Consider the following 14,478-nt stretch of genomic DNA (forward strand, 5'->3'; position numbering starts at 1 on the left):
CACTCATCGCAACTTCCGTCTCCCAGGTCAAGCGATTCTCTTGCCTCAGCCCCCTGAGTAGCTGGGATTACAGATGTGCGCCACCATGCCCAGCTAATTTTTGGGTTTTTAGTAGAGATGGCATTTCGTCATATTGGCCAGGCTGGTCTTGAACTCCTGACCTCAGGTGATTCACCTGCCTCTGTCTCCCAAAGTGCTGGGATTACAGGCATGAGCCACCACACCCAGCTATTTTTAAAAAATAATTTGTAATGGCCTCATCAAGGTCCAGCCCTAGGCAGTGCACAGAGCCTGTGCCTTGTAGACGTGCAATGAGCCTGCAGCGGGTGACTCCCCGCCTGCCTTTGCTTGTGTCTCCTAGAGACAGAATGGAGGAAGCGGAAGGCGTCTCGGAGGGGAGCAGAGGAAGAGGAGGAGGAGGAAGATGACGACTCTGGAGAGGAGATGAAGGCTCTCAGGGAACGTCAGAAAGAGGAACTCAGTAAGGTAGCATCTCACCGCCCCACACCCTCCACCCTGTGTCTTTTTTTTTTTTTTTTTTTGAAACGAGGGTCTTGCTCTGTTGCCCAGGCTGGCATGCAGTGGCATGATCTCAGCTCACTGCAACCTCCGCTCCCAGGTTCAAGAGATTCTCCTGCCTCAGCCTCCCAAGTAACTGAGATTATAGGCACCTGCCACCTCACCCAGCTAATTTTTTTTTTTTTTTGTATTTTCAGTAGAGATGGGGGTTTGCCATGTTGGCCAGGTTGGTCTCAAACTCCTGACCTCAAGCGATCCTCCCACCTCAGCCTCCAGAGTCGTCAAAGTGCTGGGATTATAGGCATGAGCCACCACGCCCAGCCCATTCTGTGTCTTTTTGGGGACAAAAGGTCTGGCTCCATAGCTAGTCTAAGGGGCTCCTACCCAAAAAGCATGCTTGTTGGAACACGTGGGACAGCCTCTTCTTTTTAAGACCCCAGGTTTCTGCTTGTGAAGGGACACCTCGACTTTATGCTGCTTTCCGGAGGACACTACTTGATATTGGGTCAAAAGCACAGAAAACGGTGGTCCCACCACAGCCGGGAGCTAGCAGGCCAAGTGGCCCATGGAAAGAGAAAAATGGAGAGCATGGGCTACCAGCCTCCAGGGGAGGAGGGAGAACCATGGAAAGGCCATCGACAGTGACATAGGCTTGGGCTCTGGGCAGGGTGACCTGGGACAGGGACAGGGATGCTGCCGCGGTAGAGTTCTACTGAGCAGCTCTGACTCCTGGCTCTCAAGGATGGCCAAACCCAACGTGGCCATGTGTCTGCCACGAATGAGAGGCTCTGTGAGCTCCAAGGCATGGACCAGCCACTTGGGAAATATCCCCAGTCCTGCGTGCAGCGTGCCCAACTCTGGACCTTTTGGAGATATGAAACAAGTATAGGCCTGGCACAGTGGCTCACGCCTGAAATCCCAACACTCTGGGAGGCTGAGGCAGGAGGATAGCTTGAGCCCAGGATTTTGGGATCAGGTTGGGCAACATGGTGAAACCCCATCTCTACAAAAAAAAAAAAAAAAATTAGCTAGCCAGGTATGGTGGTACATGCCTGTGTCCCAACTCCTCAGGAGGCTGAGAAGGTGGGATCACTTGAGCCCAGGAGGTCAAGGCTGCAGTGAGCCATGTTTGTGCCACTGAACTCCAGCCTGGGTGACAGAGTGAGCCCCTGTCTCAAAAAAAAAAAAAAAATGGAAAAGAAAAAAAAGAAACAAGTGTCTAAGTCTTGGCTCCATCTTCCTTTCTCCCTCCTCAGGTTACTTCCAACCTAGGAAAGATGATCTTGAAAGAAGAGATGGAAAAGTCATTGCCTATCCGAAGGAAAACCCGCTCCCTGCCTGACCGGACACCCTTCCATACCTGTGAGTACCGTAGAGGGGCTCAGAGTCACCTGGCCAGAGACAGAGGGCTGACTCTGTGCATCTGTTGACTTGTGGGACAGAGTATGCCATCCCTGACCCAAAGCTACTCTCCTTGGACAAAAAACCCTAGTCATGGAACAGTGTCAGATGATAAAAGGTATTATCGGCTAAAGCAGTTTCAGCAAGTTTGGCTTAACAACCATTTATTGGATGTTTACCATGTGCTAGGCACTGGGCATATAAGCGGTGAGAAAATCTAGTCTTGTCCTCTGGTCACTTGCGGTCGACCAGGAAACTGTCATGGTGCCTGGGGTTGAGGCGCAGTGTGGCAGGTATCGTGATCAAGGTGTGCAGGGTGCTTTGGGAGCACAGCAATGGGGCCTGGGAGGCTAAACTAAGGGGTTTTGTTGTTGTTATTTGCTGTATTGAGACAGGGCCTTGCTCTGTTGCCCAGGCCGGAATACAGTGGTGCAGTCTCAGCTCAATACAACCTCCACCTCTCGGGCTCAAGCGATCCTCCCACCTCAGCCTCCTGAGTAGCTGAGATTACAGGTGTGCACCACCATCCCTGACCAATTTTTAAAATTTTCTATAGTGACAAGGTCTCACAATGTTGCCCAGACTGGTCTTGAACTCTTGGACTCAAGCAATCATCCTGCCTCGGCCTCCCAAACTGCTGGGATTATAAGTGGGAGTCACCACGCCCAGCCTAAACTGAGTTTGGAAGGCTGAGACAGGCAAGCCAGACAAAGTGCGTGGGAGAGGTCACCGTAACCGTTAGGAACAGTGTGGGAGTGAAGCTGGGAACATGAGACATCCTGGCTGGCGGAGCCTGGAATTACAAGCACAGGGTACACTGAGGGGTGGTGAGCAGCAAGGCCAAGAGATGGGGAGCAGGGCAGGCTTCGAATGCCATGCCTCACTATCGAGGGCCTACCCTGGACTTCCTCAGAGCTCGGCAGCTGGAGAGGAGAGGAGAGACCAGAGAACCAAGGAATGGTAGCTGCAAAGCCTCTGAAGCCTAAGAGGAAACCGCATAGCACCGCTTCTGCATTGTAGCTGCCAGAGCCAGGCACTGGGCGCCTGGACTGAAGGGGAGGAGAGCTAGACTCTACTTTTTTTTTTTTTTTTTGAGACAGGGTCTGCTGTCCAGACTGGAGTGCAGTGGCACCATCTTGGCTCACTGCAACCTCCATCTTCTGGGCTGAAATGATCCTCCTGCCTTAGCCTCCTGAGTAGCTGAGATTACAGGTGCATGCCACCATGCCCAGCTAATTTTTTTTTTTTTTTGAGACAGAGTTTCACTGTCACCCAGGCTGGAGTGCAATGACACAATCTTTGCTCACTGCAACCACTGCCTCCCAGGTTCAAGCAATTTTCCTGCCTCAGCCTCTCACGGGTACCTGGGACTACAGATGCACGCCATCATGCTCAGCTAATTTTTTTTTTTTTTTTTTTGAGATGGAGTCTCGCTCTGAGTGCAGTGGCATGATCTTGACTCACTGCAACCTCTGCCTCCCAGGTTTTCCTGGGATTCTCCTGCCTCAGCCTCCCAAATAGCTTGGATTATAGGCATCCGCCATCATGCCCAGCTAATTTAGTATTTTTAGTAGCAATGGGGTTTCTCCATATTGGTCAGGCTAGTCTCGAACTCCTGACCTCAGGTGATCCACCCACCTTGGCCTCCCAAAGTGCAGGGATTACAGGCGTGAACCACCTTGCCAGCCTAATTTTTGTATTTTTTGTAGAGGTGAGGTTTCGCCATGTTGGCCAGGCTCCTCTCAAACTCCTGACCTCAGGTGATCTACCCGCCTTGGCCTCCCAAAGTCCTGGGATTACAGGCGTGAGCCACCATATCTGGCCTAATTTTTTTTTTTTTTTTTTTTTTGAGATGGAATTTTGTTCTTGTTGCCCAGTCTGGAGTGCAATAGCCGGATCTTGGCTCACCGCAACCTCCACCTCCCAGGTTCAAGCAATTCTCATGCCTCAGCCTCTTGAGTAGCTGGGATTACAGGCATGTGCCACCACGCCCAGCTAATTTTGTAATTTTAGTAGAGACAGGGTTTCTCCATGTTGGTCAGGCTGGTCTTGAACTCCCGACTTCAGGTGATCAACCCACCTCGGCCTCCCAAAGTGCTGGGATTACGGGCATGAGCTACTATATCCAGCCTAATTTTGGTATTTTTAGTAGAGATGGGGTTTCATCATGTTGCCCAAGCTGGTCTTGAACTCCTGGGCTCAAGCAATCCTCCTGTCTGGGTCTCCCAAAGTGCTGGGATTACAGGCGTGAGCCACTGCGCCCGGCCAAGACTCTACTTCTTGATGACAGGCACCACATGCTCTCACTGCAGAAAGCATGAAAGATGGGAGGCGATGGTGCAGGCCATCTTCAGAAACAATCTACTACACTCTCCAATAGTCTGGATAAGTGCTAAAAACAGATGTGGGTCCAGAGAAGAGGGAATGGATTTCAGAAATATATAGACAATTGAATCCGCTGGATTGAATCCAGTAGCTGATTGAACGTGGGAGGTGTAAGAGCGTGGAGTTGAGGTTTTTGTCTTGGGTGCTGGGTGATGACCAACTTGGAACTGAGATAATAAGAGAGGCAGATTTTCAGGGAAAGATGAAGTGGCCCGTGTAGAGCACTGTGGGTGGGAAGCGAATCGGGCAGAGTCAGGAGCTTGAGGGTCTTCGGCTTGCTGATATGTGGCAGGAAATGGTGAGGAGGAAGTGAGATTGTACAGAGAAAGAAGGGAAGGGTGCCCAGGGCTTCCATTAAAGGTCTCATAGGGGCTCGCGCCTGTAATCCCAACACTTTGGAAGGCTGAGGTGAAAGGATTGCTTGAAGTCAGGGGTTTGAGATCAGCCTGGGCAACATAGTGAGACCCTGTCTCTACAAAAAATAGAAACATTAGCTGGGAGTGGTGGTGTGTGCCTGTAGTCTCAGCCAGGTGGGCGATGAGATGGGGGCTATGATTGCACCACTGCACTCCAATAGCCTGGGTGACAGAGTGAGACCCTGTCTCTAATATATATATATATATATTCAATTTGAGGGCTGGTTGAGATCCAGCCTCAGAATGTGTTGGGGGCTGGCCTTGAAAGGCCTCCCCTGGGGGCTGGGAACTTGGATCCAGGAGCAGGCCAGATGAGAAGCTAAGTTGTCTGCTGAGCATTAGGGGGTGAGACTTGGTAGGAATGGTGAGAGGGTTTGGTGAGAGGGTTTGGAGACTTGATGAGAGGATCTGGAACTGCTGTGGAGGGGAGGCTTGGCCTTTGTTGTGGTGCTCATGACTACAGAGTGGGCTATATGTCCACAGCCGGGGCAGGAGAGCAGCTGTTGGGTTGGCCTTGGGTTAGCGTTTTGTGAGGAAGGTGCTGAGGGTCCAGGCTACACCGAGGAGGAGCTGATGAAAGTAGTTACTGTGCCCAGCCACAGGGCTGAAGCTGAGAAGGTAGCGACAGAAGGCAGGTGGTGGGGGAGGCAGGAGGGGAGTGAAGAAACTGGAGGTCTCCATGAGGTTGGTGAGCTGTGCGTGGTAGGGATGGAGCTGAGCCAAAGCCACAAATTGAACGGTCCAAGCTGACGGTTTCTAGGCAGCGTGGTGTGGCTGATGACAAGATCCTGGGTGGGACCCTTTGAAAGGGTTGTCTTATGTGGAGCAGAGGTGAAAACCACTGGGGAATGCAAGGACCTCAAGGTTAATAGGCGGTTAGGGAGAGCTCTCAGAATGCTGTCTCTGTGGGTGGAAGAGCTTCAGAGGTTTTTTAGAGAATGTGGAATCAAGATTTAAGGCCGGAAGACTGATGTGGACAGAGGCTGCCTAAAGGTTGGATTATTCAGTTTCAGTGTTCTGCCAGAATCTTCTATTCAGCCCAGATTAGCTCTTTAACTTCCATTTTGGCCTCCTGAAGTCGAATACCAGATGCCTATCTCCGTCCGTGTCATCTTTGGCGTCCCTGAACTTGTGGGTGATTAATGATCACATGACTGCGTAGGTTACTGATATATTAAAACAACCTGAATTCTAGAATCATGAACAGGTATGTCATGCTGATTTAATGGTGACACTGGAATAGTCGCTCTGAAACACACATAAGCATTCTATAAGCAATCTGGGGGGGAACATCTTTGTGCAGGGTTTGAAGGTTGAAATTCTATCAGTCGGTTGAATAAATGTATGCTTATTCAATAGTGAAGCATTTACTCTTGCAATAAGAGTAAATTGTTGTGAAAGCTATTTTCAAGATAAAAATAAGTGTCGGGGGAGACCTGAGGTTTTGTTCTCAATAATCAAAGTATTCTAAGCAACAAATTTCATACGAATATTTTAAGAAAAGGCCGGATGCAGTGGCTCATGCCTGTAATCCCAGCACTTTGGGAGGTGGATCACCTGAGGTCAGGAGTTCGAGACCAGCCTGGCCAACATGGTGAAACTCTGTTTCTAACAAAAATACAAAAATTAGCAGGTGTGGTGGCAGGTGCCTGTAATCCCAGCTACTTGGGAGGCTGAAGCAGGAGAATTGCTTGAGCCCAGGAGGTGGAGGTAGCAGTGAGCTAAGATCCTGCCATTGCACTCCAGCCTGGGCAACAGGCGAGACTCTGTATCAAAAAAAAAAAGAATATTTTAAGAAGATAATTCCCATAGTTTTGAATCTATGAAAGTTAACTACTTACACAAAAATACTTGTGGAAATAGTTGCTATAGATGCCAGCCATTTCTTGTAATTGGAGGTGAAGGCGTTTTGAGATCACCTCAAGCTAAGAATCTTAGGTACAAAGTTATTTCTAAGAAAACATATTACTGGAAACAAACTTTCTTGAATTCTAATCTGCAGTATTTGAAAATGTAGAGATCCTATTAAATGTGCAAGTTGAGGCTGAGGTCCAGTAATGCTGATGTGAAGTTGTTGACTGCTGGTACAATCCCCAGCGATAGTGCTGACAACATGACTCTTTCTGTAGTACAATGTCAGACTTTTAAAATTCGATTCCTAGGCCAGGCATAGTGGCTGACGCCTGTAATCCAACACTTTGGGAAGCCAAGGTGGGAGGACTGCTTGAGCCCAGGGGTTCAAGGCCAGCCTGGGTACAAGTGAGTCCTGGTTTCTTAAAAAAAAAAGAAAAATTAGCTGGGTGTGATGGTGCATGCCTCTAGTCCCAGCTACTGAGGAGGCTGGGATGGGAGAATTACTTGAGCCAGGGAGGTCAAGGCTACAGTGAGGTATGATCACACCACTGTACTTCAGCCTGGGTGACAGACTGAGACCCTACCTCAAAAATAATAAATAAACAAACAAATATGATTACTAACTGGGCAGGTGGCCTGTGCCTGTAGCCCCAGTACTGAGGAGGCAGAGGCAGGAGGATTACTTGAGTCTAGGAGTTCAGGTTCAGCCTGGGCAACACAGTGAGATCCTATATCTATAAAAAATTTTTTTTAGATTTGATTACTAACATTGTTAACAAAATTATAATAATGTAATTATTGTGATTCAATTTTAGATTTCTTTTTTTCTTTTGAGTTGGAGCCCCTCCATCTGTGGCCCAGGGTGGAGTGCAGTGTCGCAATCTCTGCTCACTGCAACCTCCGCCTCCCAGGTTCAAACGATTCTCCAGCCTCAGCCTCCCAAATAGCGGGAACTACAGATGTGCACCACCACGCCTGCCTTATTTTGTATTTTAAGTAGAGACGGGGTTTCACCATGTTGGCCAGGCTGATCTCGAACTCCTGACCTCATGTGACCCACCTGCCTTGGCCTCCCAAAGTGCTGGGATTACAGGTGTGAGCCACCGTGCCCAGCGATTTAGATTTCTTTGTATATTCCAGAGGTTCATTTTTGGATGTGAGCTTTGGCTCCAGTTGACTCTCAATCTTCACAGTCAGGCATTGGGCCCTGTTGTATATTTGGGCGACGTCTAGTTAGAGAGAAGGAGGATGGTGGTAGAGACAGCTGAGACTTGCCAGCACTGTATTGCTTGCTGAAGGTGGCCAGTAGGAGCTGGGAGCTGGGAGAAGCCCACCAGGTTCCCCTCAGCGTGACCCCTTCCTGCCCTGCCCCAGCTGTGGAAGGCCAGTGAGGGAGCTCTCTCAGGAAGGGCTGTCGGGGCCAAAGGGACTGAACCCAGGGCCTTTGCTCTCTTCCAGCCTTGCACCAGGGAACGTCTAAATCTTCCTCTCTCCCCGCCTATGGCAGAACCACCCTGAGCCGGGTAAGGTCTCAGGACCAGAGCTACAGACTACATGGGAGGGGCGTGCATGTGGGTGCTGAGGCACGGTGCCACTTGGGCCCCCTCAGGGAGCAGGGAGACCCCCAAAGTGAAGGGGACCAAAGGCGAATATCCCCAACTGCCTCTGATTCCTTGGCCTCTTTTCTAGCTACAGTCCACAGAATTCAGCCCATCGGGGAGTGAGACTGGAAGCCCAGGTGAGAAGCGGAGCCTGGTGCTGGGATCTGGGGAAGGGGCTTACACGGGACCCTGGGCAGCCGGTGTCTGGACTGTGGGCAGGGGTCTGGGAGGTCAGATGTGCTGGCCTGCTTACCTGGGAGCTGCCTCTGAACCGTGCGCCTTCTCTTTCACAGGCCTGCAGGTGAGCGCCTCCTGAAGGGGAACAGGCGGAGCAGCAGAAGCCGGGTCCTGGCGCCTGGAAGTGTCGGGGGAGGGGGTTGTGGGGCCACAGAGTTGCCTGGTGAAGAAGAAGCTGGGGTAAGGCTGGGAAGGTCTCCCTGCCCCACTCTGGCTCACTGCGGCTTTGGTCTCCCCAGAACGGAGAGGGCCAGAGGGGGAGGATGGACCGGGGGAACTCCCTGCCCTGTGTGCTGGAGCAGAAGGTGAGGGGCAGGGGACCCAGCGCCTGCAGCGGGACGGGAGGCTGGGGAGAGGCCAGGCAAGTGGAATGCGCTGTGGGGTTCTCCTGACGTTGAAGATGGGAGGGATGGCAAGGATATTGGGGAAGACAGAGGACAAGATGGCATGAACCCCAGTGGCCTCTGCAGGTTGACGGGGGGGCCTAGGGAGTTGAAGGGGGTCCGTTGATGACATTCTGTGAGCCTAAGTTCCCCTCCCCCTGCCCCCAGATCTATCCCTATGAAATGCTAGTGGTGACCAACAAGGGGCGAACCAAGCTGCCACCGGGTGTGGATCGGATGCGGCTGGAGGTAGGCAAGGAAGATGCCCTGGATGAGGGGGCACCCCACGGGCACTCTCCAGCCCGGGGAAAGACCTGGGGCCTCTTTGAATGAGTGTCCCCTCGGTCACTTAGTGCAGCTCCCACCCCATGCTGAGCTGGCCCATTCCCCCTGCTCTCCCATGCAGAGGCATCTGTCCGCAGAGGACTTCTCAAGGGTGTTTGCCATGTCCCCTGAAGAGTTTGGCAAGCTGGCTCTGTGGAAGCGGAATGAGCTCAAGAAGAAGGCCTCTCTCTTCTGATAGCCCCCACCTGTTCTGGGACGGCCCCTCCCCCCTGCTGCTTCAGGGTTCTTCCCTGAGGGCTGGGAGGGGCAGGAGGTGGGATGGAAGTAGGGTGGCCTCCTGTCCTCAGGTAGAGCAGAGCCGAGGCCTCTGCGGTCCTGGGCAGTGAACACGGACTTTCTTCCCCTCACTCCTGGGAGTCTCTTGCTCTCCTCCCTGGCCTTCCCTGCACAGGGCAAAGCAAGCCTGGACTCCAGGACAGAGAGGTTCTGTTTGCCCTCTCCCTGCCCCTCACCCCACATGAAGGACCCCCAGCAGAGGGTGAGGAGGGATGAGGGGCATTGGTGGTCAGGCCTGTCTTGAATAGCTGGAGGGAAGACGTAGGGGTGGGAAGCAGTCAGGCAGAAAGAGTTCCAGGCTCTGGTGTTGCCCACCCAGCCCTCCCATGCTCACTCCTGACAGCTTTCCCGCACTGCAGCCTCCTGCTCCTCGGACTCTAGTGGGAACAGGCCCCAACTCAGCCTCCGGCAGGGAGGTTACCCCTACTCCTTTAGCTTGCCCCGACCTCCTCTTGCAATCCCTGAGCTTCGAAGCGTCTTGCCCCAGCCCTGCGGCTTCCCCAGAAGCCTCAGCTTAGGGTGGAGAAGCTGCCTACACACAACCCTGGCTCTCCACCCGCCTCTGGGCCATGCAATGGAAATTCCAGCAGCAAGCCAGGCACTGGGCTGAAACCGGGCCTTCTGACTCCCTTGGATGGGGTCCAGAGGCCAGGCCTGGCACATTTTGGAGTGTTCTGGCTACCAGCTGTCACCCACACCCATGCACCCCCACACTATGCTCTCTCAAGAATGTAATTTATTGGGGCCCCCCAGCTGCTTTCCTCACCTGCCCCTGCCCTACCTTACTCACACCTCCAGCTTGACTTCTCTCCAGTCCACATGTGTATATAATGATATCTATATTTTTGCCCAGGTCTGGGTATTGCTCTTGCCCAGATCCTGGCATCCCTTTCCACTGTGTGTGTGACCATGCTGGGGGAGGGGGACTCTGCTTGGAATTAAAAGATTGCATTGGGTCCCTACATCCGTCTGTTTCTTATGAGCCATCAGATCTGGGTGAATGGGGTAATCAATATCAGGCCTAGGGAAGCCCTGGGAGCCAGGGTTCAAATGCAGAGGCCACATAGGGTTGGAGGGGAGAAGAGGCAGTCACGCAATATTCTTCCCCCAAGCCCAGACCACAGAAGGAGGAGCTGTCTAGGTAGGGGCCTGTCTGCCTCTCCTTTACGGACTCTGTGATGGGGGCAGGAACCCTTGTGTTTGGGGCCAGAGGGAACTCACATCTCAGGGAGGAGCCAGTAGAGAACAGGATGGGAGGAAAGACAGCCCTAGCCCTGCACCAAGGTCTGACGTGCTTGCCTTGGTACCGAAGCTCAACATCGGACATGATCGCACCTCCCAAGAGGCACGGGGCTCACAGTCCAATGGGGAGGCCAGAGATACAGAAAAGGTCAGCGGAGTGTGAATGTACGGTGAGTGGATTGCCAAGAATCAGACAGGGGAAACTAAGGAATGGAGAAATGGCAGCTGGAGGACGAGTCAAGGGGAGGCCAAGAGGGGAAGATGGGAATCTGGTCTTGGTTGACTTGGCAAGGCCTCCCAAGGGGAATAGACAGGGAATTGCGGGTTGCGGGTTGGGGGTGGGAAAGAGGCTGCAGATCTGAGTGAAAGACAAGGAGGATGACTGCCTGCAGGTGTGGGTGCTTATGTGTGGAGCGGCCGGCCTCACCTGGCTGGAGCAGAACCACCTGAGACTGGAGCTGGGGCCTGGCCTGAGTCCTCGAGTTGAGTTCCTAGCCCCTGTGGCTGAAACAAGCAAAGTGGGTAAGAATCCCTCACATGTGAGCAATTGTTTTACATTGTAGGAGTCTGCTGCATCCACATCATTTTATCCCTTCAGCAAACCTGTGAGGGCAACAGGACAGACCACTGTCATCTTCTTAGCAAAGGAGAAATGGTGGGACAGAGACATTTCTTCTGAAGCCCAGAGCCACAGTAATGAATGAGTGGAGAATGGAGATGGCATTCAGCTTTCCAGGGCCTTCCCAATAGGTCCCGTGGTCAGTGAAGGGGAAGCAGAGGAGGGCAGACGAGGAGCTGCAGACAGATAGAGAAGGTCTCTGCACGCATAACCAATACTAAGCATTCAGAAAATGCTGGGGGTTTACCCTACTCTGGGCATGGGGAACACAGCAGTGACGAGGCTGGCATTGCCCCTTGTCCACAAAGAGCTCCCAGGCTGTTTGGAAAAATGTCAAGGTCATTGAACCCTAAGGGGTGCTGGAGACAGGGTTTGGGAAATGTATGTGGTAGGGGCAGGTTTGACCCTAGGTCCTAAAGGATTTTCAGTTCATGAGAATTTAGAGCATACCTATGATGGAATACTACTCAGCCATAAAAAGGAACGAATGAATGGTATTCGCAGCAACCTTGATGAAACTGGAGACTATTATTCTAAGTGAAGTAACTCAGGAATTGAAAACCAAACTTCATGTGTTCTCACTCGTAAGTGGGAGCTAAGCTATGAGGATGCAAAGGCATAAGAATGTCACAATGGACCAGGTGCAGTGGCTCACACCTGTAATTCTAGCACTCTGGGAGGCTGAGGCAGGAGACTTGACCAAGCTCAGGAGTTCAAGACCAGCCTGGCCAACATGGCAAAACCTCATCTCTACTAAAAATACAAAAAATTAGCTGGGCATGGTGGCACACACCTGTAATCTCAGCTACTCAGGAGGCTAAGGCACAAGAATCACTTGAACCTGGGAGGCGAACATTAAAGTGGGCTGCCACTGCACTCCAGTCTGGGCGACAGAGCCAGACTCTGTCACAAAAAAACAAAAAACCACGATGGACTCTGGGGACTGTGGGGGAAAGGGTGGGAAAAGGGCAAGGGATAAAAGACTACAAATTGGATTCAGTGGGTGCACCAAAATCTCACAAATCACTAAAGAACTTATGGAACCAAATACCATCTGTTCCCCAATAACCTATAGAAATAATAAAAAAAAAAAAAAACTAAGGCTGGGCGCAGTGGCTCACACCTGTAATCCCAGCACTTTGTGAGGCCAAGGCAGGCAGATCACCTGAGGTCAGGAGTTTGAGACCAGCCTGGCCAACATGGTGAAAACCCATCTCTACTAAAAAAAAAAAAAAAAAAAAAATTAGAACATCTCAGAATGGAGGTCTCTGTCCCTAACATAAACCTTAGAAAGAGTCTCTCAGTGCCTATTCCCCACAACACACATAAATAAAAATAAATAAGAACGTGAGCAAATTCTTTCACCTTGAGAGTCATTAACTATATGGCCTTCTTCTTCTTTTTTTTTTTTAAACGGAGTTTTGCTCTTGTCACCCAGGCTGGGGTGCAATGGTATAATCTCGGCTCACTGCAACCTCTGCCTCCAGAGTGCAAGCTATTCTCCTGCCTCAATCTCCTGAGTAGCTGGAACTCCAGGTGCACGCCACCACACCCAGCTAACTTTTTATATTTTTTGTAGAGATGGGGTTTTACCATCTTGGACAGGGTGGTCTCAAACTCCTGACCTCAGGTGATCTGTCTGCCTTGGCTTCCCAAAGTGCTGGGATTACAGGTATGAGCCACTACGCCCGGCCATATGGCCTTCTCTGTGGAAAAACGCTGAGTGTATCATAGAATCTATTGTTTGCTCGGAAGAAGGATGGCAAGGAAAACCTAGCCACCCCCCGACACCCTGCCCAAGTAGAAAACTGCTTGGGGCATTCCAAAGTGGCAGAACAATATGTAAATATCATCCACAGGTTAAAACAATTCTTTTAGATATCTGACCTTGCCCCCGTGGCTCCCTCGTGGAGAAAACTTTTTAGTTTGTGATTAGTGGTAAGTGGGCACCAGCTGCCTACTTGGCATATTTTGTGTTACGAGAAAACACAGAACACCTGTTTGTTAATAATGATCACCTGTTCAGAGAGAATAAATGTGTGGGTCAGCGTCTGCTCGAGGCCCTCAGCCTGGTAGGCTGTCAGCTTCTGAGGCGCTCAGCTTCATAGGCTGTTGCTGGGCCCCCTCCCACCCCCGGGGATGACAGGAGCATCCCAGTGAAGGCAAAGGCAAGTTGGGGAACTGGGAGAGACTGGGGCCAGAACACACAGACAGGAAGCAATGCGCGAGCAGGCCAGGGAGGTGGGGTGGTATTTTAGTAGAGATGGGGTTTTACCATGTTGGCCCCGGAGTCTCATTTACTGTGAAAATGTCTTCAACTCTTCATTTAAACTGATAGGAGAGGCTTTATTCAAAGGTCTTCCCCTAAGTGGGCTAACCTGACAGCAGAATTTAGCACAACATCATGGTCTCTGAAACTTCTGGAATATAGCACATGTAGTGTATACACTGACTTTTATTGGACTTTTAAAAATAACATTAAAAAAGTTAAGTCGAATAAAAGGTTTTGAACTCTTGATGCACTGTCATTATCCCCTAGAGTCCTTTGAAACATGCTGAAGGGAAGCAAGCTGATATGACTTACCCAGCCTGCGTCCTTCACCTATGAGGAAGTGGGCTCAGAAATCTGCAGAGAGTGGACTGGAACTCCCACCTATTAAAGAACTGCGATCTTAATCAATTCTTACCGAGCCTGGGCTTTACCTAACCCTGGCAGTTCCTAGGGCCTGAGGCTCAGACGCTGCACCCTGGCTTAGAGCGGACTGTAGGCAGCGGACTCCGCCGCACCACAGCACAGAGCCTAGTCTAGCAGGTTAGCATTTCTCGTGCTCAGCCTCACTGGAGAATGGGCCCTAAAAGGTGGGGCAGGTCCTGTGAAGCCTGAGACCCCAAAACTCGAGGTTCTGTAATTCTGACGGGGGCTATTTCTCCTTCGCTAGGGAAACTGATTTCCTCCCACCTCGGCCTCCCGAGTAGCTTGGACTATAGGTGCATGTCACCACAGCTAGCTAATTTTTTTTTTCTTTTTGTCAGGATCTTGTTGTGTTGTCCAGGTTGGTCAACAGCCTTGGCCTCCTAAAGTGCTGGGATTACAGGCATAAGTTACCAAGCCCAGCTGCAGAAACTTTTTTTTTGAGACAGGGTTTCACTCTGTTGCCCAGGCTGGAGTGCAGTGGCATGATCTTGGTTCACTGCAACCT

General features: G+C 51.2%; 1 protein-coding gene across 1 annotated transcript in view; it reads left to right on the top strand.

Annotated features, from left to right (window-relative positions):
- DMTN (dematin actin binding protein) overlaps nucleotides 1-10,379 on the top strand; it is a 30,240-nt gene extending 19,861 nt beyond the window's left edge. The window contains exons 10-17 of the mRNA XM_012435318.3: nucleotides 362-486; nucleotides 1,776-1,881; nucleotides 8,034-8,098; nucleotides 8,265-8,313; nucleotides 8,470-8,477; nucleotides 8,653-8,718; nucleotides 8,965-9,045; nucleotides 9,203-10,379. Of these exons, the coding sequence (XP_012290741.1) occupies nucleotides 362-486; nucleotides 1,776-1,881; nucleotides 8,034-8,098; nucleotides 8,265-8,313; nucleotides 8,470-8,477; nucleotides 8,653-8,718; nucleotides 8,965-9,045; nucleotides 9,203-9,316 (614 nt within the window). The 3' untranslated portion in view covers nucleotides 9,317-10,379. The remainder of the gene's footprint in view (nucleotides 1-361; nucleotides 487-1,775; nucleotides 1,882-8,033; nucleotides 8,099-8,264; nucleotides 8,314-8,469; nucleotides 8,478-8,652; nucleotides 8,719-8,964; nucleotides 9,046-9,202) is intronic.
- The last annotated feature ends 4,099 nt before the right edge of the window (nucleotides 10,380-14,478 follow it).

This window comes from Aotus nancymaae, unplaced genomic scaffold (genome assembly GCF_030222135.1).
Source record: "Aotus nancymaae isolate 86718 unplaced genomic scaffold, 86718_ANA_hifiasm-v0.15.2.pri h1tg000079l, whole genome shotgun sequence".
Classification (NCBI taxonomy): Eukaryota; Metazoa; Chordata; class Mammalia; order Primates; family Aotidae; genus Aotus; species Aotus nancymaae.